Below are 26,086 nucleotides of genomic sequence, written 5' to 3' on the forward strand. Positions count from 1 at the left end.
GTCTGCTACACGTCCTTATCCACTGACACCTATATAACCGCCAGTCTTCTTGCCTTTGCTCCAGATTCTCCTCCACCACGATGCTGTGAACACTAACTTCAAGGCTGAGGGACTGATTACCTCATCTTTTGTATATAGTTCTACTGTCTTCTAATTATGTCCTAGAATCTGTATTGATAAAGCCACTGGATGGCGAAACGTCTACAGTAAAGATATCCAGATGTTGCACATGTGTCTTAACTTTCAAAATTGAGCTAGGAATGGTGGCAACACACACCCCAGTACTCATAAAACATAAACCTCTCATCCACCTTCCCACCCTGCCAGACTTCAAGCAAAAACATTACAGTACAGAGTGATTGCTGCATCTCGCCCTAGAGGATAAATATTTGCTCTGAATATAACTTATTCTTTGAGTTAATGTGCAAATTCATACTGCTAGAAGATCTAGGGATAATAATTATAATTCACAATAGACTTGTACCAATAAAAGTAAGTGACAATAAAAAATTTTGAAAGTGTGTTAGCCCACCGCATCATTCACAGCCGAAAAGCATGGATATAGGCACTACATGACTGAAGCATAAACAGTAGATAGGTGGAATGTTCTTGCAGGTTCTGTGGATGTGGCCAGGATACCAGGCATGCCCAGAGCAACCCAGAATTAAAATTTCTTATTTTTCTCCCAGGCTCAACCACTTTGTGACGAATGTGTGTTGAATAAACTGAGGGTGTTTATGTACAAACCAGGTCATAAGGATAACATGTAGGAATGTACATAACTTGAAATTCTACTGATACAGTAGACATTGCTGTGATCTTTGAAAGCGAGATTCTCTGATATTATCACTTCCGGGTCCTTCACATTAGTGTTTTGCTCTATTGTGTGCTTGGAATTTGTTTTATACTCCAATCCAGTTTTTATTTCCTCAAGTTTTCCATAGTGGAGTAAATTAAATTTGTCCTCAATGAACTTCATATTGGTTTCTGAGGCCCACTAAACATCTTTCAGAGTTACTTCATAATAAAGGAATCTCAAATTATATGTTCCAGGTCTCTAACATTTCATCTGTGCTTAGTGCACCCCCATACTGTGTTTTAGTTTTCATTCCTTGGTACTGCCATCCAAATACAGTACCAAATGAACAATTAAGCTTGGTTGGTAGTGCACTCAGTTCCCACACTGAGTGTTCATGGTTCAGTCCCTGATACAAGTGGAAATGTTGGGCATGTTTCCTCACACTTGCTGTCCTTGTTCACCTAGCAGTAAATAGGTACCTGGGTGTTAGAAAACTGTTGTCGGTCGTATCCTGGGGGACAGGATTTAAGAACCCCAATGGAAACAGGACAGACAGCCCCTGATGCTGCACAAACTTTACTGGGCTATCCTTGGTGATCAACCCTCTGGGTTAAAAATCCAAGCAATTTTATCTTACCTTAAGTTTTTACATTATTTCTCAAAACATTCAATTAGTATCTATACATTACTACTACTAGTAACAGCAATTTTACAGCTATCCCATAAAAAAAAATATTTCCAATCATTAGGTATGTAGCCCTGTCTATAAAATATAACTTGTACCAAAGGCATCATTTGCATGGTCATCAATGCTACTGTTAACCAGTTTTCATGTCCTGCTCTCTACCAAACATTTCAAATTAACGACCATTTTCTTTCCAACACAAACAACGTACAGGTCGAGCATCACTAATCCAGCATCATAGGGACCATTAAATTCCTTAAGAAACTCATGTATCGATCTGCCAAAGTTAACTACACTCAGTAGGCACCTCAAAATGGGTGCAATACTTACACTAGCCAAAATTAGTGCTGGATTAGTGACTGCTGGATCAGTGATGGCTGATCCTGTACTGTACATAACTCATTGTCTAGTACTTAAAAGTTAGTTTTAAGGCTGCCTGAAATGGTTTGCATAACAAGGGGCTTTCTATAAAAAGTAGTTTATACATGGCAATTACCAGAAATGTATACTGCACAGTATGCCACTTTATAGAAATAAAGTTGTTCATTTATTTGTTTAACTGGTATTACATACATTGAATTATAATGTCTTTAGTAATTCGCCTCTCCTTGTTTATGTATATCATTTCAAATTCATTTCTTATTAAAATAAAATGCTTAACAAAAGTAAAAAACAAACTGTTATAAACACTGACCTGGTATGCTCTGATGATACCCTGCACTGCCAAATGGTCATCAATAACACTGTCTGTGAGCTGTGTATCACTAATGGCAGGAGTTATGGCAGGGGCTATGGATGAAAGGGGCACGTGATGTGGTGAGGGCTCGGCTAGTGAAGGTGGTGCTGTGTATGCCTGTCCTGGAGTTGCACCAGAAGATGTATTTCGGAAAAATGTATCCCATGACTGAAAAGAAAAAAAATTATAATACTAAGTAACTATTCCACTCCTTATATGATAGAAGAGTCAGAGGCTGGCACTGTTAAAGTACAGTCAACCCCAGCTTACTGACCAAGACAGAAACCAGCTAAAAGGTTCAGCAAGAGGAAAAATACATTAAGCAAACCGCATTTTCCTATACAGACCCAGGTTATAATCTGAGATGTAGACAGGAACAATAATATTCTGTATCAAATTCATAACTATGCACTGTATTCATTAGAGAGATTGACTTACCTCTCCCCATTCTTATTTTTAATTCTCCTAAATCCCTGTTTCTCTCATTCTCTCCCAGCTTAGAAGAGCCACTGCCAGTAATTTTCCTCTAGTAATCATTTTGTTGCAATTAGTTTTCAAAAATAGTTGTAAATATGATTAAGAAATAGTAAAAGCAACTAATAAGGCCAAGAGACAGTAAAAACCAGAGGCAATGAGAAAAATACTCCATACTCTGAACGTCATCTATATTTAAGCACTTCCTATGGATGCAAACCTTAGCTACAGCATAACCATGGGATCAAGCAATTTTATTCTTCAACATATACTTACTTATTAGGAGAAAAAATTATTTTGTGTAGATTACTGTAATTTTAATTATCACCAAGTTGCATTGCATGTAATAAATGCTATATGCCCTTAACAACCTGATAACTCCTCTTGCTCTGACGGTAATTTCAGCCTTTCACTCTAATCCTGTGGTATTTAGGTTACCAAAACTTACAAATTCATAACATCAAATTTTGTTAAATGTATTTTAATGGTTCTGGAAAAAATAATCCCCATGACTCAATCTCAGACCAGGCCTCCCAGGTCAGAAAAGGAAATACTACAGTATTAAGAACATATTAGTGTGTATAATGAATGTAACTAGAAGTTTCTAAGATTTACCTGTCACCTTACAAGTTAAGGAGACAAAAGGAGACAATCAGCAACCTACCAGAAAAAAAAAAAGGCTTCCATTCCACACTCATTTGACAGGAAGGCCTTATGTCCCTAGATGAAAACATATAAACTGCAGCACTTGTATGTAAATAATCAATAAATAAATTTTTAATTTTAATTTTGTAATACTGAGCATAAATATATGAAGAACATAGTACTTTTTAAGTCTTTAGGTTTTAAATCTAAACAATGTAATCAGAATGTAACCCCCCAAAATAATAAAATGTTTTTAACCAACCTGATGTACACTTTTAGGATCCTGAAGCCAGGCATTGTACATTTCTTCTACATAATTGGAGGAAGAGCCATTCAGAAAAGGTTCAGCAGCGAGAGCATTTGGTGCAGGTGGGGCTGAAGCCTTACATCGTGAGCCACCCAGAGCCAAGGCTTGTGTTGTTGCCCGAGGAGCCCTTGGTGGTACCCGTGACAACAAATGTGACAATACACGTGCCCTATTCATTTTGATGAGGGTTCCAAGTTATACTGAAAAATTAGAAAAAAAATCTTTAAAATACCACACAACAAATTTACATGCAAAAACAATTATATCCTGGTTTTTTCTTCAATGCTGCATAAGCTTCATACTATATGGCAAGTTTACACACACAAAAAATTATGTCCTTTTTTTCCTCAATGCAGAACAAGCTTCAAACAATGTGACTATTTTCAGAGGAAGATACATACACCTATGACATCCATTATAAGAAAAGTTTCTCCATGCATAGGTTCAAATCTGATACAAACACAGCTAAAACAGACATTTATAGTAAACTGAGGTTAGGCAAAATAAGATAAGATAGCATGTTGGTGGTATGAGAGAGTGGGTGTTACTTGATGGCTGTGTCTAAGCTGGACAAAAATTTATTTGATAAATATCTGGAGATGAAGCTGTCTGGCTTCTGTAGGACTGTGTCTAAGATTGCTTCATAACAATCTAAGCATTTCCAGACTACAGTGTAAGAGGAAGATTAGTACAGCATCGGGGTAATGACGGGCAATCAGGCTCAATCCAATTGAACCAATCCAGGTTCAATTTCTTTCATCAAGGAACCTCCCTTGATAGAAAGGAGAGAGGTACAATTCTTTGGATCAAGAGCCCCCAATGGAAATAAGTCACTTTGACTTTCTGGGGTTATCCTAGGTAATTTATACTAATAATTAACTTCTTAAAGGTAGTAGGTTGGTAGACAGCAACCGCCCAGGGAGGTACTACCGTCCTGCCAAGTGAGTGTAAAACGAAAGCCTGTAATTGTTTTACATGATGATAGGATTGCTGGTGTCCATTTTTCTGTCTCAAACATGCAAGATTTCAGGTACGTCTTGCTACTTCTACTTACACTTAGGTCACACTACATACATGTACAAGCATATATATACACACCCCTCTGGGTTTTCTTTCTAGTTCTTGTCCTTGTTTATTTCCTCTTACCTCCATGGGGAAGTGGAACAGAATTCTTCCTCCATAAGCCATGCGTGTTGTAAGAGGTGACTAAAATGCCAGGAGCAAGGGGCTAGTAACCCCTTCTCCTGTATATATTACTAAATGTAAGAGGAGAAACTTTCGTTTTTCCTTTTGGGCCACCCCACCTCGGTGGAATACGGCCGGCGTGTTGAAAGAAATTAACTTCTATGTACCTGTGCCTAAATAAGCTTTGTTACTTACTCAACAACAGCAAAGCGCCACTTCAAATGACTAGCAGATTAAAACTTTCTTTGGTTACCATTTTGGATACTGATGTAAACTTTAATTTTACCAGAATGTTAATTACTTGTGACTTCATTAAGGTCTAGTTGTGTTCAATAGTATATATAGAGTATTCACTGCTGTAGTGCCGTTTACAACCAAGCAATCCCACTAGAATATTTCTAAACTGGTTGTAATATTGTCTCTAGGGAGACTAGTATACCTTGTTTTCTTATCAACTAACTTGAATCCTTCAGAAGAATTACTGGGATATTCTAGACAAGTTATCATAAAAAGCCACTTTTATAAGATTATATATTATACCATCTTTAATAATTACAAATACGTATACAATACTGTATTGTAATACAAAATTTAAAGGCAGATTCCTTTTACATAATTACATCTATATATTGAATGGCTTATCTAAGACCTAAACAAATATAAAAATCTAAGAGTATTTAAGTCATTTCAAGCCAATTGGTGTACTGACTTAATAAAATGTACTGTAGATATCCTTGGCAAAGTTTACAATAGATAAGTAAATAAGTAAGCTTATATGTACTAGAAAAAATAATGCCTGAGTGAATTCAACAACAGGTAGGCATTTATCTAGATGCGACCTGGCATGAACAAGTTTAGCTTACACTGGCACCAATCCAACCATCATCAATATGGTGCCAAGACACTCCCCAATATGCCTGTTTGTGCTCACGTTTGCCAATTCAGAAATCAGGGCCAAGTGTAAACTATGGCTTAGAACATTAGAAAGGAGGAACACTGCAGCAGGCCTACTGACCCATGCTAGGTAGGTCTAACTCACACCCACTCGTGTACCTTTCCAACCTATTTTTAAGCTGCCCAAAGTTCTCATTTCAACAATACTATTCAGCAGTTTGGTCCGCTCATCCACAACTACATTATACCAAATCAGTGTTTTCCTATATTATTTTTAATAAACACCATTTACACTCTAGAAAGGAGTAGAATTAGGGGGAATTTGATTAACATGTACAAATAGAAAACAGTAAAAGATAAAGGGGATATAGATAATCCCTTTTATTTATTACCTAATTCCACACCTTTCTGGATTGCAAATGGTGTTTAATGGCAAATGTTTAGATACAGCAGTTACTTACTGTACATGCCAGTATATAAGCTGACCCCTAAAATTCTGAGATGCTAATTCAGGTTTACAACTATATTTGCCCAATAGGTCATTCCCCACCAATAAAAAAAAAAAAAGCAACACCACTTTCATTAGACTGTCAAGTTCAGAAGGTCTGAGTGGGCCAACAAATAAGTACCATAAGCAAATATTTGAAAGAATAAAAAGGCACAACACTGAGTGGAAAAATGCACAAATAAACTGCGCATTGAAGACAAACTTATGACGATGTTTCAGACAGACTTGGACCATTAACTAGTCATGTGACTAGTTAGCGGTCCAAGTCGGACCAAAACGTTGTCATTAAGTTTCAGTCTCAAATGTGCGGGTTATTGTGTAGGGAATATCAGGAAAGAGTGCATCTCATTTTCTCCAGCTTAATTTTTTTAGTGTTTTGGGTACTATTTATAATTAGACGTGCAATTCTTTTCATTAAAAACAAGTGTTTGGGCAACAAAAATAAAACAGGTAAGTAGTAGCATATAAAACTTGTAACTGTGATACAAGTTACAGTACTATCACGATAGAATCAGTAGGTAAGTAGGGTCATTTCCTTCTTTTGGTAATGTGGCATGGCCTTATTTTTACCTCTGCCATTTATGTATCAGCAACTTTATACCTGGCTTAAAACATTGATGTATATGCCTGTATCTTCATTTCTATTCAATCACTCCACAAAACTGAAGATCACTGAATCAGTTCAAAATAATGTCATACTTTTGAAACTACTACTATTCATTAGCTACCTTTCTTATTGTACATATGATTGTAGTTAACTGCATAAGAAATCCTATGTCTGAAGAAACCTAAAAGCATTAGGATTAGTTTCCCAAAAATGCATTGCATACTAGCGGCTCTTTTCTGCATACCAATGTATACTGCATAAAGAAATAAAAAATTGTATTTGTATTTTGCATATATTGTACTGTACTTGTTTATTTGGTGTACAGTATACGTCATGTACAGAAGCATGATAATGAGATACAACAGAACACCATTATTTTTTAACACACTGGCCGTTTTCCACCAAAGAAGGGTGAACCGAAAAAAAAAACTTTCACCATCATTCACGCTATCACCGTCATTCCAGAGACACACACATATGATAGTCTAGATGTCACGCTAAACATCAAATATCACAAACTCCTCCTTTAATACCATATATTTAAGTGAATTGTTTATTTGGTATACAGTATACGTCATGTACAGAAGCATGATAATGAGATACAACAGAACACCATTATTTTTTAACACACTGGCTGTTTCCCACCAAAGAAGGGTGAACCGAAAAAAAAAACTTTCACCATCATTCACACTATCACCGTCATTCCAGAGGCACACACATATGATAGTCTAGATGTCACGCTAAACATCAAATATCACAAACTCCTCCTTTAATACCATATATTTAAGTGAATTGCATTAAAATAAGAAAAAGGAAAGTATTGTGTAGCCAAATACTATACAAAAGTGGCATTTTGTGACAATTTTCAACATCCCAGTAATTTAAAAAAAAACAATCCTGCCAGGGTTCAGTTTGTCTTGCCTACACACACGTATATATTTTTCTAAGCAAAATATAAAACACAAATTTTTTTACTATATTCATTCCTCCTAAGATTCACATTTGCCTAGTATATACTGTACAATAAATCATCAATGCTTATGTGGTATAGATTTATATTAAAAAATAATCTTCCCTTTCTGCAGCTTCCCCATTACATATGCTCATCACCTTGATTGAGTCAATGGCAATAGAAATAATTCAAGGATCCAAATAGAAATAAGTCACTTTGTCTAACTTTCACTTTCACTTTTTTTTTTTGGGGGGGGGATCCTAAGTAATTTACACCATGTACAACAATTGTACTTATGTGTACCTATGCCTAAATAAACTGATTTACATGCTTCCTTGCACCCATGTCCAGGATTCTATTACATTCATTGCAGGTGCACTGAACCCATATGAGTCATACAGCACATTGGAAAATAGTAAGTAATCAGGTTCAATTCAAGGAAAGATAAGATAGGTCCAATTCCTTTGATCAAGAGCCACTCAACAGCATCAAGGCAAATTTCATGAGGGGTTGCTCAAGCTAAGTCTTCCCATATTATAGTATTTTGGTTTATATATTTTCTGCCAAAGCATAGTAGCATAAGATAAGATTTCGTTCGGATTTTTAACCCCGGAGGGTTAGCCACCCAGGATAACCCAAGAAAGTCAGTGCGTCATCGAGGACTTTCTAACTTATTTCCATTGGGGTCCTCAATCTTGTCCCCCAGGATGCGACCCACACCAGTCGACTAACACCCAGGTACCTATTTGCTGCTAGGTGAACAGGACAACAGGTGTAAGGAAACGTGTCGAAATGTTTCCACCCGCCGGGAATCGAACCCGGGCCCTCCGTGTGTGAAGCGAGAGCTCTAGCCACCAGGATAGGCAGTTCTGTACCACTGTCTACATAAAACTGTATAAGAGCCAAATATAGCTTCTGTGCATTAGCGGGCAAGTCCTATGCCTGCCTTAAGAAAATCTTTCTCCTAGGTAATTTACACTATGTATAATAATTGTATTTGTGTGTGCCTGTCCCTAAATAAACAATGAATTCGTATGATAAGCAAGGATCAAAAATTTAGAACTCAATATTTCACTCAGCTTACTACTGAAAGTCATCATCTGTACAAGTGATAACTCTGCTGAGTAGTTTATCTTAAGATGCAGCAGTTTGTCTATGATCCTTTGTCTGCATCCCCTGGATATTTTAACTATATCCTTTATTGTTATCTAACACTAAGATGCTATTTTCACAATAATCCCACAATTTGAAGATAAGACTAAAATGTTTCAGTCCATCATGGATTATTATACTAATTTACTGACCTTCACTAATGGACAAAAGCACTTATGTACAGTTCAGGACAGTTATTAAAGGAAACATTTCACCACGAGTGGCACATTTATTAAGGGAAACTGTTTTCTTTAATAGATGTACACAAGTGCCTTTTTCCACATCCTGTCGGTATTGCCATACCATTTCAATAGTAATGTTTGAGAAAACCCTGCCTAGCAAAGGCCTGTAGACCTACTGCAGTGATCCTCTTATATTCATTGGCTCATTACAGTTAAATTTACAAAAACTTATAAAAACTGCAGTTTTGGAATTTTTCAATGTGTAAAGGAAATAATTATATGCATAAAGTGGTGATGAAATGTAAAGGTTTAACCAAGAAAAATCCAATGTAAGGTAATCTAAAAGTAGTTGTACAAATGGAGCATATAATTTTGGTTTTGAGGATACACTACTGTTTTGGGCACACAAACTGTATATCACATAGAATTAACTAAACATAATGATGTAAAAGATTTATTCTCATACAGTGCTTTAACTTACTGACATCCAATGGAGTCAAGACTTAACCAATACATGTAACAAAACCTAACAATCTCTACAATAAGTCACTGACATTTTTGGAGTGTTATCCTAGGTAATTTAAACTATGTACAATAATTGTAAGTAAGTACATTTATTCAGATATACACAAATACAGTTACATAGATTATCATACATAGCAGCATATGTGTAGAAAACCTGGGATAACCCAAAAAAGTCAGAGTGACTCATGTGTACCCGTGTCAAAATAAATTTAGTTAGTTACTAACTATTGTTACTGGGATATTAGTACCTTGTATCCTCAAAGATACAAAACAGACTTCAGACTTGCCCTTCATAAGAATGACAATGACTTTCAAGTTAATATACAAATCTGCACAATAATTTGAAAGCCCATAGTATACATTTCTAGAAAACCTAAACTAGAACTAAGTTCACAAATACAGTTACATAAATTATCAAACATAATCTTAGTTCACAAATACAGTTACACAAATTAAAGGACCCCAATGGAAATAAGTCACTCTGACTTTTTTTGGGTTATCCCAGGTTCTCTACACATATGCTGCTATGTATGATAATTCTATGTAACTGTATTTGTGTATACCTGAATAAACTTACTTATCAAACATAATAAGATGTGTAAATTACCTAGGATAACCTGAAAAAGACAAAGTTGACTTATTTCCACTGGGGTCCTTATACAAGGTACTGACAATTTAAAAATAACCAAGATACAAGTTACATTAACCAGTGGTCCTCTTACTGAACACTTGTGTCCTCTCACACCTGGGTTAAAACACACATACAAAAAAAAATCTAGAATAATTACGCAAGAGGTAGCCGGGGCAGCTGGCTGCCAAGGACGACACAAACGTTCAACCTTTCACATTTCTGTCGATAATGTCATTTTTACACTGCCACTTTCATGTATAACTTGCTAAGATATGGAGCAGGAAAGCCGGCACACACACTGGCCCCCAAAAACACATTTGTGACACTTGGACACCTGCCAGAAGTATATTTACAAGTGTTGATACACCATCACCTGGACATATCACACCCACATCCCTAAAACACTCTTTTCCTTTTTCCGTGTGAGAGAGAACACTTTTCTTTCACGATCTCATTTGCAAAGATAAGAGTAGTAGTGGGAGGGGAAGATAAAGTGAGAATATACTCACATGTTGACAGTACGAGGTCTTGCCTCAGACTGGCAGGGAGGAGCTCTCTACCTCACCCACTCTCTCACATACTACACTTGTAACTCTTACTTTAACTCTTGTAAAATAATGTAAACATTATGTCTGATATATTAGTTCACATTATTGGTGTGGTTTATCGTTTAATATGTATGTAGTTCGAGTAATGTAGAACTCTGAGATGACGAGTATTAAGAAGACATGACGATTTCCTCAACTTTCATGTACGCCTACTGATGCTGTTAATCTTTTTTGTATATATATATACATCCTTCAAGGTACACTGGGCATATTACAATGCAGCTATGAGCACTAAATAGCACTCAAAAATGGTTGGATAAATGGGGGTTATTAAGACGCGAGGTTAGCAAGAACATGGCGGCTGTGGCGGGTACTTTAACATTAACTCTGACATTTCAAGTAGACTTGTGCAACGTTTGGGTGTCTTTATTCTGGGAATGTTTTACTATGCAGTGGCTTCAGTCCAGTGCTGTTTTGTCAAGACTGATGGACTGAGCACATCGACTCCAGGCTGAGGGACTGATTACCTCAAACTTCTACTCTCCTTACCCATTTCTACTTTGTATTGGACTGATGAAGCCACTGTGTGGCGAAACGTTTCTTCAATAAAGATTCCCATGTGTTGCATAAGTGTCTCAATTCTTCAACTTGTCGGTTTTCAAAACCATTTATCACAATAAAGGATCACATTAAACTGCATATGTCTTTATATTTCCATTGTGTCGGTATTTTATACCATTCATTTCCATCCAGACTTGGACCTGCCTCGCATGGGTCAGTAGGCCTTCTGCAGTGTTCTTTCTTTCTTATGTTCTTATGCAACATATGGGAATCTTTATTGAAGAAACGTTTCTCCTACACAGTGGGCTTTTTCAAGTCACAAACAGATTTGTTTGTGACTTGAAAAAAAGCCCACTGTGTGGGCGAAACGTTGTCAATAAAGGATCATATTAAACTGCATATGTGTTTATATTTCCATTGTGTCTGTATTTTATACCATTTATTTCCACCCCGCCTCCTGCTTCGCCTCACCTGCTACGGCCCTGTGCTGTACTTTCTATAAGATTGATGGACTGAACACAACGACTCCAGGCTGAGGGACTGATTACCTCAAACTGCACCTCTCCTTATACCTTCCTGTTTTGTATAAGACTGATGAAGCCACTGTGTGGCGAAATGTTTCTTCAATAAAGATGTTGCATAAGTGTCTCAATTCTTCAACCCTTCTTCGGTCGAGTACAGAAAGTAGGCAGGAGCAGTAGAGATGTGAAGACGATGTAATCAGTCCATCTACGACTTCAAGGGTGATGGACTGATTACATCGTCTTCACATCTCTACTGTTCCTGCCTAATTTCTGTACTCCACTGAAGAAGCCTATTGTGTAGGCGAAACGTTTCTTCAATAAAGATTCCTATATACTGCATATGTCTCAATTCTTCAATGGGGTCAGATCTGAATGAGAATTAGTCACTAGTAGCGTTCCACAAGGTTCAGTTTAGGCCCTCTCTTGTTCATAATTTACATTAATGAACTCGATGAAAGAATTACAAATGACATGACAAATTAATGTCTTGGTCTGAAGTTCAGCGTGGACAATTGTAAAGTACTAGAGTACTAGTCCTAGGTAATGAAAATAGCCTTCGAAGTTATAAACTAGGTGAAAGTAGAGCCTGATCATACAAAATGTGAAAGACTTAGAAGGCATGGTAAACAGAAATCTAAAGCCAAGACAGCAGTGCCTAAGACTGCGTAATAAGGTTAACAGATTACTAGGATTTATTTCAAGAAGTATGGGCCAACAGGCCTGCTCCAGTGTTCCTCCTTTCTTATGTTCTTATAAGTAACAGAAGTATAAAGTTGTGCAACGTTGCCACAATAAAATGTCACATTAGTTGCACTTGTGTCCTTTTACTTTACATATTGTCGGTAATTCTACCAACTTTATTACAAGATGAGGCCTCACTAGCGAGGCCTCATTTGAATTATGCCACTCATTTTTGGTACCCTTAATACAGGATAGATATAGACTCATTGGAGAACATACAGAGAAGAATGACTAAAATGATTTACTGTATAAGGAATCTCCCGTACGAAGAGAGACTTAGAGCCTTGAATTTTCACTCTCTGGTGAGACGTAGAATGAGGGGATATATCATCGAAGTGTATTAGTGGATGATGGGCATGTTAGGTAAGACACATATGCAACAGTTAGGTATCTTTATTTCGAAACGTTTCGCCTACACAGTAGGCTTCTTCAGTCGAGTACAGAAAAGTTGATAGAAGCAGAAGAGACTTGAAGACTATGTAATCAGTCCATCACCCTTAAAGTTTTGAGGTGGTCAGTCCCTCAGTCTGGAGAAGAGCATTGTGGAAATATAAACACATATGCAGTATAATGTGATCCTTTATTGACAACATTATACTGCATATGTGTTTACAGGCAAAAGGATGGGGGGGTTGGCCTGTACATTGCAGAGTCACTTGTTTGCACAGAACTGCTTAACGCCTCAAATGATGTAGTGGAAGTTTTAGCAGTAAAGGTCGAGAACCAAAACCTAGTCATTGTGGTAGTCTACAAGCCTCCGGATGCAACATCCCAGCAATTCCAGGAACAGCTGTTAAAAATTGACCACTGTCTGGAAAATCTTCCAGCTCCTGCACCCAACATCTTGCTCCTGGGGGATTTCAACTTAAGGCACCTAAAATGGAGGAATATAGCAAATAATATTGTTGCAGTAATAACACCAGGAGGCAGCTCTGATGAAAACTCACACTCACACGAGCTTTTAAATCTCTGCACAAAATTCAATTTAAACCAGCAAATAATAGAGCCTACTAGACTGGAGAATACACCAGACCTCATCTTCACTAACAATGATGATTTGATAAGAAATGTCACCATATCAAAAACAATATACTCAGATCACAACATAATTGAGGTTCAGACATGTATGCGTGGAGCCCCAGACCGACATAATGAGACTAGTCACGAGGGAGCATTCACCAAATTCAACTTCAATAACAAAAACATAAAGTGGGACCAAGTAAACCAAGTCCTAACCGATATAAGCTGGGAAGATATACTAAGCAACACAGACCCCAACTTATGCCTAGAACAGATTAACTCGGTGGCACTCGATGTATGCACAAGGCTTATTCCTCTAAGAAAAAGGAGGAGTAGATGTAAAATAGAAAGAGACAGGCGCTCCCTTTACAGGTGACGGAAAAGAATAACAGAGCGGCTAAAAGAGGTCAATATATCTGAAATGCGTAGGGAGACACTGGTCAGAGAAATAGCAAGCATCGAACTTAAGCTAAAAGAATCCTTTAGGAGTCAGGAATCGCGGGAAGAACTAAAAGCCATAAATGAAATCGAAAGAAACCCAAAGTATTTCTTCTCCTATGCCAAATCAAAATCGAGAACAACGTCCAGTATTGGGCCCCTACTTTCAAATTCAAAGTTTATTCTCTATAAGGATTACAATGTTGAGTTTACAGAAATTTGGTTATTGTTTGGTTTAACATGTAGTAAAATTGAGATTACAGAGTGTACCACTAGAACGCTTAGCATGGCTAGGCATTTCGGGCATACTTAGTTTTATTCTTAAATGTAAAATATTACAAATTATGAGGTAAGTTGGTATTATGGCTAAGTGACTAAATACTATTTAGTGAGTTTAGCAGTGTGAATGCTTTTGTTTTGGCACAGTATATAGTTTCAGTATTGGAGTATCACAGGATTCATTATATTAAGACTGAGATTAACATTTCTGTTTATGGTCAAATGAGTGTGCGAGTGTAAGTGTGAACCACCAGGTGGTATTCGTGAACTTAGTTGATGGGGTGTATCAGGGAGATAAGATGTTTTTTAATGGTAGTTTTGAAGGTGATGAATGTGTCTGCAGTTCTAGAGTTCTCAGGTAGGGTATTCCAGATTTTAGGGCCTTTGACATACATTGAATTTTTGTATAGGTTTAGTCGGACACGGGGAATGTCGTAGAGATGTTTGTTTCTGGTGTTATGCCTGTGGGTTCTGTCACAACTATCAAGAAAGCGTTTAAGGTCAAGGGTGATATTAGAGTTTAAGGCCCTGTAGATATAGATTGCACAGTAGTAAGTGTGGATGTACTGAACTGGGAGTAAGTTTAGATCTTTGAAGAGTGGGGGGGTGTGCTGCCAGGGATGGGATTTAGTGATTATTCTTACTGCAGCTTTTTGTTGGGTTATTATTGGCTTTAGGTGTGTTGCTGCAGTTGATCCTCAAGCACAAATAGCATAGGTGAGGTATGGATAAATAAGTGAGTGGTATAGTGTGAGAAGGGCATTTTGCGGCACGTAGTATCGTGTCTTGGAGAGGATCCCAACCGTTTTGGATACTTTTTTGGCTATATGCTGGATATGGGTGCTGAAATTCAGGTTATTGTCAAGGTATAAGCCTAAGAATTTTCCCCCATTATTTCTGGTAATTAGAGTGTTGTCAATCTTAATGTTAATTTGTGCATCTCCTGCTCTGCTACCAAACATAATATAGTAAGTTTTGTCAGTGTTAAGCGTAAGATGACAGCAAGGAAATGAGTGAGCTACTCAAGTCCCAATATGACTCAGTTTTTAGCAAGCCGCTAACCAGACTGAGAGTCGAAGATCAAAATGAATTTTTTATGAGAGAGCCACAAAATTTGATTAACACAAGCCTATCCGATGTTATCCTGACGCCAAATGACTTCGAACAGGCGATAAATGACATGCCCATGCACTCTGCCCCAGGGCCAGACTCATGGAACTCTGTGTTCATCCTATGGAGAGGGAGCATGGACACGGGGGTCGTCCCACAGTTACTAAAAACAACAGACATAGCCCCACTCCACAAAGGGGGCAGTAAAGCAACAGCAAAGAACTACAGACCAATAGCACTAACATCCCATATCATAAAAATCTTTGAAAGGGTCCTAAGAAGCAAGATCACCACCCATCTAGAAACCCATCAGTTACACAACCCAGGGCAACATGGGTTTAGAACAGGTCGCTCCTGTCTGTCTCAACTATTGGATCACTACGACAAGGTCCTAAATGCACTAGAAGACAAAAAGAATGCAGATGTAATATATACAGACTTTGCAAAAGCCTTCGACAAGTGTGACCATGGCGTAATAGCGCACAAAATGCGTGCTAAAGGAATAACAGGAAAAGTCGGTCGATGGATCTATAATTTCCTCACTAACAGAACACAGAGAGTAGTCGTCAACAGAGTAAAGTCCGAGGCAGCTACGGTGAAAAGCTCTGTTCCACAAGGCACAGTACTCGCTCCCATCTTGTTCCTCATCCTCATATCCGACATAGACAAGGATGTCAGCCACAGCACCGTGTCTTCCTTTGCAGATGACACCCGAATCTGCATGACAGTGTCTTCCATTGCAGACACTGCAAGGCTCCAGGCGGACATCAACCAAATCTTTCAGTGGGCTGCCATTGGTGAAATGCCTATGATTTTAAACTGATGGAAGATAGAGGTATGGGTGTGTGTGGGAAACAAGCAGGTTGCAACACTTGGGTTGGAAACAGTAAATGTATAAAAGGCATTCAGCATGAAGTTATAAATAAAGACAATAGATCAGGTCAGCAAACAAAGGGGGACAGCAGAGGGCAGCAAGGGACTAGCTCCCTTAAGGTTTACTATACAAATAGCAGGAGTGTAAGAAATAAGATAGATGAGCTAAGATTATTTGCAAGTGCAGGAAACATAGATATTATTGCTATAACAGAGACCTGGCTCAATCTGAAAGATAGAGAGATGCCCTCTGAATGTCACATACAAGGCTATAAATTATTCCACACTGACAGGGTCAACAGGAAAGGTGGTGGAGTAGCGATGTATGTCAGAGACAATTTAAATTGTTGTGTTAGACAAGATATTAAATTAGAAGCGTCAGCCACTGAATCTGTTTGGTTACAGCTTCTCGAGGGCCGAGAAAAACTAATTTTGGGTGTGATTTACAGGGCCCCAAATCTTGATAGGGAGTGCAGTAAACTTCTATGGGACGAAATTCGTAAGGCATCTACATACGAAAATGTTGTGCTAATGGGAGATTTCAACTATAGACAGATTGACTGGAGCAATTTGACAGGAAATTTAGAGTCAGGTGACTTTCTTGATACGATCCAGGATTGTTTTTTAAAACAGTTTGTGACAAAGCCATCTAGGGGAAATAACCTCCTTGACTTGGTTCTCGCCAGTAGGGAAACACTAATTAATAATCTTGAGGTTAATGATGAGCTTGGGGAAAGTGATCACAAATCACTCAGTTTTAATATATCATGGAATTCCCCTAATAATGGCAATCAAGTCTCCGTCCCTGACTTTCGCTTGGCTGATTTCATAGGACTGAAAAATTACTTAGGTGGGCTGAACTGGAATGACCTGACTAAGGGTCAGGTAGGTGGTGATGGTTGCCGATATGATGCTTTCCAGGGCATAGTTCTAGCTGCTCAGTCAAATTATGTTCCAAATAGGGAAATCAGATCAAACAAAAATGATCCTAAATGGATGAACAATAGATTAAAATATCTGATTGGTCAAAAGAGAGGCATATATAGGCAAATCAAAAGAGGAGAGGGGCAATTAAGAAATCGATATATTCAGTTAAAGAGAGAAATTAAAAAGGGAATTAGAAAAGCAAAAAGAGATTATGAGGTTAAAGTTGCAAGAGAATCGAAGACTAACCCAAAAGGATTCTTTCAGGTATACAGAAGTAAGATCAGGGACAAGATAGGCCCACTCAAAAGTTCCTCGGGTCAGCTCACTGACAGTGATAAGGAAATGTGTAGAAGTTTTAACACATACTTCCTCTCAGTTTTTACACAGGAGGATACCAGCGATATTCCAGTAATGATAAATTATGTAGAACAGGACGATAATAAACTGTGCACGATTAGGGTCACAAGTGACATGGTCCTTAGGCAAATAGATAAATTAAAACCTAACAAATCCCCAGGCCCTGATGAACTGTATGCAAGGGTTCTAAAGGAATGTAAAGAGGAGCTTAGCACACCTTTGGCTAATCTTTTCAACATATCACTACAAACTGGCATGGTGCCAGATAAGTGGAAAATGGCAAATGTGATACCTATTTTCAAAACAGGTGACAGGTCCTTAGCTTCGAACTATAGACCAATAAGCCTAACCTCCATAGTGGGAAAATTTATGGAATCAATAATTGCCGAGGCAGTTCGTAGCCACCTTGAAAAGCATAAATTAATCAACGAATCTCAGCATGGTTTTACAAAGGGGCGATCCTGCCTTACGAATTTATTAACTTTTTTCACTAAGGTATTTGAGGAGGTAGATCATGGTAATGAATATGATATTGTGTATATGGACTTCAGTAAGGCTTTTGACAGGGTCCCACATCAGAGACTATTGAGGAAAATTAAAGCACATGGAATGGGTGGAGAAATTTTTTCCTGGATAGAGGCATGGTTGACAAATAGGCAGCAGAGAGTTTGCATAAATGGGGAGAAATCAGAGTGGGGAAGCGTCACGAGCGGTGTTCCACAGGGGTCAGTGTTGGGCCCCCTGCTGTTCACAATCTACATAAACGACATAGATGAGGGCATAAAGAGCGACATCGGCAAGTTTGCCGATGACACCAAAATAGGCCGTCGAATTCATTCTGACGAGGACATTTAAGCACTCCAGGAAGATTTGAATAGACTGATGCAGTGGTCGGAGAAGTGGCAGATGCAGTTTAATATAGACAAATGCAAAGTTCTAAATGTTGGACAGGACAATAACCATGCCACATATAAACTAAATAATGTAGATCTTAATATTACGGATTGCGAAAAAGATTCAGGAGTTCTGGTTAGCAGTAATCTGAAACCAAGACAACAGTGCATAAGTGTTCGCAATAAAGCTAATAGAATCCTTGGTTTCATATCAAGAAGCATAAATAATAGGAGTCCTCAGGTTGTTCTTCAACTCTATACATCCTTGGTTAGGCCTCATTTAGATTATGCTGCACAGTTTTGGTCACCGTATTACAGAATGGATATAAATTCTCTGGAAAATGTACAAAGGAGGATGACAAAGTTGATCCCATGTATCAGAAACCTTCCCTATGAGGATAGACTAAGGGCCCTGAAACTGCACTCTCTAGAAAGACGTAGAATTAGGGGGGATGTGATTGAGGTGTATAAATGGAAGACAGGAATAAATAAAGGGGATGTAAATAGTGTGCTGAAAATATCTAGCCTAGACAGGACTCGCAGCAATGGTTTTAAGTTGGAAAAATTCAGATTCAGGAAGGATATAGGAAAGTACTGGTTTGGTAATAGAGTTGTGGATGAGTGGAACAAACTCCCAAATACCGTTATAGAGGCCAGAACGTTGTGTAGCTTTAAAAATAGGTTGGATAAATACATGAGTAGATGTGGGTGGGTGTGAGTTAGACCTGATAGCTTGTGCTACCAGGTCGGTTGCCGTGTTCCTCCCTTAAGTCAATATGACCTGACCTGACTAGGTTGGGTGCATTGGCTTAAGCCGGTAGGAGACTTGGACCTGCCTCGCATGGGCCAGTAGGCCTTCTGCAGTGTTCCTTCGTTCTTATGTTCTTATGAGAAATTTCAATTACTCAGATATGGTAAACATGAGGAAATTAAATCTTCATCAGAGTACAAAACAAATTCTGGCCACAAAATAGAGCGAAACACCAACGTCAAAGACCTGGGAGTGATCATGTCGGAGGATCTCACCTTCAAGGACCATAACATTGTATCAATCGCATCTGCTAGAAAAATGACAGGATGGATAATGAGAACCTTCAAAACTAGGGAGGCCAAGCCCATGATGACACTCTTCAGGTCACTTGTTCTATCTAGGCTGGAATATTGCTGCACACTAACAGCACCTTTCAAGGCAGGTGAAATTGCCGACCTAGAAAATGTACAGAGAACTTTCACGGCGCGCATAACGGAGATAAAACACCTCAATTATTGGGAGCGCTTGAGGTTCCTAAACCTGTATTCCCTGGAACGCAGGAGGGAGAGATACATGATTATATACACCTGGAAAATCCTAGAGGGACTAGTACCGAACTTGCACACGAAAATCACTCACTACGAAAGCAAAAGACTTGGCAGAAGATGCAACATCCCCCCAATGAAAAGCAGGGGTGTCACTAGCACGTTAAGAGACCATACAATAAGTGTCAGGGGCCCGAGACTGTTCAACTGCCTCCCAGCACACATAAGGGGGATTACCAACAGACCCCTGGCAGTCTTCAAGCTGGCACTGGACAAGCACCTAAAGTCAGTTCCTGATCAGCCGGGCTGTGGCTCGTACGTTGGTTTGCGTGCAGCCAGTAGCAACAGCCTGGTTGATCAGGCGCTGATCCACCAGGAGGTCTGGTCACAGACCGGGCCGCGGGGGCGTTGACCCCCGGAACTCTCTCCAGGTAAACTCCAGGTAAACTCCAGGTAAACAATATTTCCACTGTGTCGGTATTTGATACCATTTATTTCCAGAAGAGCATTGTTCTGTACTCGACTGAAGAAGCCTACTGTGTAGGCGAAACGTTTCGAAATAAAGATGTTGATAAATTAGACACATGTGCAACTCTTGGGTATCTTAATTGAGGAAACGTTTCGCCACACAGTGGCTTCATCAGTCCATACAAAGGAGAATCTTGAAGAACAAACCTGTCAGACACTGCAACTTCTTGGGATCTTAATACTTGGGAATTCTTCGCTTGAACATTAAAATGGTATAAAATACCGACAGATTGTTAGGTAAGACACATATGCAACAGTTAGGTATCTTTATTATGAAACGTTTCGCCTACACAGTAGGCTTCTTCAGTCAAGTACAGAAAAGTTGATAGAAGCAGAAGATACTTGAAGACGATGTAATCAGTCCATCACCCTTAAAGTTTTGAGGTGATCAGTCCCTCAGTCTGGAGAAGAGCATTGTTCCATAGTGTAAAACAATATGGAGAAGAAGTGACAGGATGGGGCTTTTATATAGCGCCAAGAGGTGAGACGTAGGCCACTAGGAGAGGTAAGAACTCAGATGTTGAAAGGTCAGGTCCCTCTCAAATCCAGCCCCTCTCACTAGTGGAAGTAGTCGAAGTTGATTGCAGGTCTGTACCAAGATACCCTTGTGTTGCAGTGTCTGACAGATTGAACATTAAAATGGTATAAAATACCGACAGGTTGTTAGGTAAGACACATATGCAACAGTTAGGTATCTTTATTATGAAACGTTTCGCCTACACAGTAGGCTTCTTCAGTCAAGTACAGAAAAGTTGATAGAAGCAGAAGATACTTGAAGACGATGTAATCAGTCCGGACTGATCACCTCAAAACTTTAAGGGTGATGGACTGATTACATCGTCTTCAAGTATCTTCTGCTTCTATCAACTTTTCTGTACTTGACTGAATAAGCCTACTGTGTAGGCGAAACGTTTCATAATAAAGATACCTAACTGTTGCATATGTGTCTTACCTAACAACCTGTCGGTATTTTATACCATTTTAATGTTCAATCTGTCAGACACTGCAACACAAGGGTATCTTGGTACAGACCTGCAATCAACTTCGACTACTTCCACTAGTGAGAGGGGCTGGATTTGAGAGGGACCTGACCTTTCAACATCTGAGTTCTTACCTCTCCTAGTGGCCTACGTCTCACCTCTTGGCGCTATATAAAAGCCCCATCCTGTCACTTCTTCTCCATATTGTTTTACACTATGGAACAATGCTCTTCTCCAGACTGAGGGACTGATCACCTCAAAACTTTAAGGGTGATGGACTGATTACATCGTCTTCAAGTATCTTCTGCTTCTATCAACTTTTCTGTACTTGACTGAAGAAGCCTACTGTGTAGGCGAAACGTTTCATAATAAAGATACCTAACTGTTGCATATGTGTCTTACCTAACAACCTGTCGGTATTTTATACCATTTTAATGTTCAATCTGTCAGACACTGCAACACAAGGGTATCTTGGTACAGACCTGCAATCAACTTCGACTACTTCCACTAGTGAGAGGGGCTGGATTTGAGAGGGACCTGACCTTTCAAAATCTGAGTTCTTACCTCTCCTAGTGGCCTACGTCTCACCTCTTGGCGCTATATAAAAGCCCCATCCTGTCACTTCTTCTCCATATTGTTTTACACTATGGAACAATGCTCTTCTCCAGACTGAGGGACTGATCACCTCAAAACTTTAAGGGTGATGGACTGATTACATCGTCTTCAAGTATCTTCTGCTTCTATCAACTTTTCTGTACTTGACTGAAGAAGCCTACTGTGTAGGCGAAACGTTTCATAATAAAGATACCTAACTGTTGCATATGTGTCTTACCTAACAATTCTTCGCTTGCCTAATTCTTGGGCACGACCTACTTCAACATTGAACAAATGTTACACGACCTATGACTGCTGCACCTCTCCTGCCAACGGTTTATAAGCTCCTTCTCAGCACGTATGCCGTATTCTATTCAAGATTGATGGACTGACCACATCGACTCAAGGTTGAGGGACTGATTACCTCATTCTCCTCCTGTTCTTCAAGATTCTCCTTTGTATGGACTGATGAAGCCACTGTGTGGCGAAACGTTTCCTCAATAAAGATACCCAAGAGTTGCACATGTGTCTAATTTATCAACTTGGACCTGCCTCGCATGGGCCAGTAGGCCTGCTGCAGTGTTCCTTCGTTCTTATGTTCTTAATTCCATTTATGCACACTCTCTGCTTCCTATTAGTGAGCCATGTCTCGATCCATAACCGCACTTTACCCCCAATGCCATGAGCTGCCACTTTCTTTAAGTCTCGGTGCGGTACTCAATCAAAAGCCTTACTAAAATCTAAATAAACTATATCAAATTCTTTATCGTGATTAACAGCTTTATTGAAAAAGGTTAATAAATTAGTTAGGCAAGAAAAATATTAAACCAACTTACCTTGTAAAATATCAGCTATGTTGGAAATGGTATAAAATACCGACAGTCTTCAGAGTATCAACTGGTGAAGGAGATAAATAATATAAAATACCGACACGATGCAAAAATAGACAGGAGCTATTGAAGAGGCACAATATCGTGTCAGGAGCAACACTACACTAACACGAAGATCTGTCAGTCAGTCTCAGGTAGGCTTGGGAGGACAGGGACGGGACACAGACAGGAAGTAAACAGAAGGAAGTGGAGATAGTAGTGGTGAATGTAATGCTAGTAGTGGAAGTAGTAATGGTAGGAAGTGGTAGTGGCACAAGCTAGAAGCTTAGGTAGCTTCAAATATAAGATAAATACATAAAATAACAATCTTAAATTAGATGAATACACGATATAACAGTCTTAGATTAGATAAGTAGATTTGGAAAGGACGTAGGTAGGTACTGCTTTTGGAATTATAAACAAATAATAAGTATAATGTGATCCTTTATTGACAACATTTCGTGTTGCACACGTGTCTAATTTAACAACAACATTTCGCCCACACAGTGAGCTTTATCAAGTCAAACTTGATAAAGCCCACTGTGTGGGCGAAACTTTATCAGTCAAGGATCACAATATACTGCTTATGTGTTTGTAGATGAATGGTTCAGAGAACCGACATGTTGATAAATTAGACACATGTGCAACTCTTGGGTATCTTTATTGCGGAAACGTTTCGCCACACAGTGGCTTCATCAGTCCATACAAAGGAGAATCTTGAAGAACAGGAGAAGAATGAGGTAATCAGTCCCTCAACCTTGAGTCGATGTGGTCAGTCGATTGTGGTCAGCATTGTTCCATAGTATGAAACAATATTGTTTCATACTATGGAACAATGCTCTTCTCCAGACTGAGGGACTGACCACCTCAAAACTTTAAGGGTGATGGACTGATTACATCGTCTTCAAGTATCTTCTGCTTCTATCAACTTTTCTGTACTTGACTGAAGAAGCCTACTGTGTAGGCGAAACGTTTCACAATAAAGATACCTAACTGTTGCATATGTGTCTTACCTAACAACCATATGTTAGGTAAAAGAACACAAGTGCAACTAATACGACATTTTATTGTGGCAACGTTTCGCTCTCCAGGAGCTTTATCAAGTTGGCTTAACAAAGCTCCTGGAGAGCGAAACGTTGCCACAGTAAAATGTTGTATTAGTTGCACTTGTGTCCTTTTACCTAACATTTCTGGCTGGTGGTGGCAGTGAACATCAGTGACAAGAACCACTGAGGTTCACGACTATCAGTGGCTGGCAAGAACCACTGAGGTTCACGACCATCAGTGGCTGGCAAGAACCACTGAGGTTCACGACCATCAGTGGCTGGCAAGAACCACTGAGGTTGTAAAGTAAAAAGACACAGGTGCAACTAATGTGTGATGAATGGTTTGAAAAACCGACAAGTTGAAGATTGAGACACTTATGCAGCATATGGGAATCTTGTAGAATGTACCATGTACATTCTACAAGATTGATGGACTGAACACATCGACTCCAGGCTGAGGGACTGATTACCTCATACTCCTCCTCTCCTTACGCATTCCTCTTTGTATTGGACTGATGAAGCCACTGTGTGGCGAAACGTTTCCTGAATAAAGATTCCCATGTGATGAATGGTTTGAAAAACCGACAAGTTGAAGATTGAGACACTTATGCAGCATAAGTGTCTCAATCTTCAACTTGTCGGTTTTTCAAACCATTCATCACAACTGTCAGACACTGCAGCATCATGGGATCTTGTTACAAAGAATTCTTCAACACTTGTTCAACCTTTGGACGAAGTTGAACATCAAAATGGTATACAATACCGACAGGTATTATATACCATTTTGATGTTCATCTTGTCAGACACTGCAACACGTGGCATCTTGGTACAGAAAATACCTAACTTTGGACGAAGACCTACTTCGACTAGTGGATGGTACCACTATGACCCCGCCTCCGCCTGCTTCACCTCACATCTCTACAGTATATAAGCCACTTCTACGGCCCTATGCTGTACATTCTACAAGATTGATGGACTGAACACATCGACTCCAGGTTGAGGGACTGATTACCTCATTCTCCTCCTCTCCTTACGCCTTCCTCTTTGTATTGGACTGAAGAAGCCACTGTGTGGCGAAACGTTTCCTGAATAAAGATTCCCATATGCTGCATAAGTGTCTCAATCTTCAAAGATTCCCATATAAGAACATTAGAACGAAGGAACACTGCAGAAGGCCTACTGGCCCATGCGAGGCAGGTCCAAGTTTCCTACCGGCTTAAGCCAATGCACCCAACCTAGTCAGGTCAGGTCACATTGACTTAAGGGAGGAACACGGCAACCGACCTGGTAGCACAAGCTAATCAGGTCCAACTCACACCCACCCACATCCACTCATGTATTTATCCAACCTATTTTTAAAGCTACACAACGTTCTGGCCTCTATAACTGTACTCGGGAGTTTGTTCCACTCATCCACAACTCTATTACCAAACCAGTACTTTCCTATATCCTTCCTGAATCTGAATTTTTCCAACTTAAAATCATTGCTGCGAGTCCTGTCTAGGCTAGATATTTTCAGCACACTATTTACATCCCCTTTATTTATTCCTGTCTTCCATTTATACACCTCAATCATATCCCCCCTAATTCTACGTCTTTCTAGAGAGTGCAGATTCAGGGCCCTTAGTCTATCCTCATAGGGAAGGTTTCTGATACATGGGATCAACTTTGTCATCCTCCTTTGTACATTTTCCAGAGAATTTATATCCAACCTGTAATACGGTGACCAAAACTGTGCAGCATAATCTAAATGAGGCCTAACCAAGGATGTATAGAGTTGAAGAACAACCTGAGGACTCCTATTATTTATGCTTGTTAGGTAAGACACATATGCAACAGTTAGGTATCTTTATTTCGAAACGTTTCGCCTACACAGTAGGCTTCTTCAGTCGAGTACAGAAAAGTTGATTGAAGCAGAAGATACTTGACGATGTAATCAGTCCATCACCCTTAAAGTTTTGAGGTGTTCAGTCCCTCAGTCTGGAGAAGAGCATTGTTCCATAGAATGAAACAATATGGAGATGAAGTGACAGGATGGAGCCTTATATAACCCCAAGAGGTGAGACGTAGGTCACTAGAAGAGGTAAGAACTCAGATGTTGGGAGGTCAGGTCCCTCTCAAATCCAGCCGTTCTCAATAGTAGAGGTTGTCGAAGTTGATTGTAGGTCTGTACCAAGATACCCTTGTGTTGCAGTGTCTGACAGATTGAACATTAAAATG

General features: G+C 39.2%; 1 protein-coding gene across 10 annotated transcripts in view; it reads right to left on the reverse strand.

The window, feature by feature from the left end:
* The window catches only part of Ogdh (oxoglutarate dehydrogenase Nc73EF), a 100,861-nt gene extending 78,055 nt beyond the window's left edge, over window positions 1-22,806 (reverse strand). For 4 of the 10 annotated variants that reach the window (XM_053795295.2, XM_053795287.2, XM_053795279.2 and 1 more), the window contains exons 1-3: window positions 10,792-10,935; window positions 3,602-3,846; window positions 2,179-2,388 (exon numbers count right to left, since the gene is read on the reverse strand). In XM_053795295.2, coding sequence (XP_053651270.1) covers window positions 2,179-2,388; window positions 3,602-3,823 — 432 coding nt within the window. In that variant the 5' untranslated portion in view covers window positions 3,824-3,846; window positions 10,792-10,935. Of the gene's footprint in view, window positions 1-2,178; window positions 2,389-3,601; window positions 3,847-10,439; window positions 10,751-10,791; window positions 10,936-22,787 lie in introns of those variants that run through there. The other 6 variants (XM_053795333.2, XM_053795313.2, XM_053795304.2 and 3 more) reach the window with 4 other exon arrangements.
* Between the last annotated feature and the right edge of the window lie 3,280 nt (window positions 22,807-26,086).

Source organism: Cherax quadricarinatus, chromosome 37 (assembly GCF_038502225.1).
Source record: "Cherax quadricarinatus isolate ZL_2023a chromosome 37, ASM3850222v1, whole genome shotgun sequence".
In the NCBI taxonomy this organism is placed as follows: Eukaryota; Metazoa; Arthropoda; class Malacostraca; order Decapoda; family Parastacidae; genus Cherax; species Cherax quadricarinatus.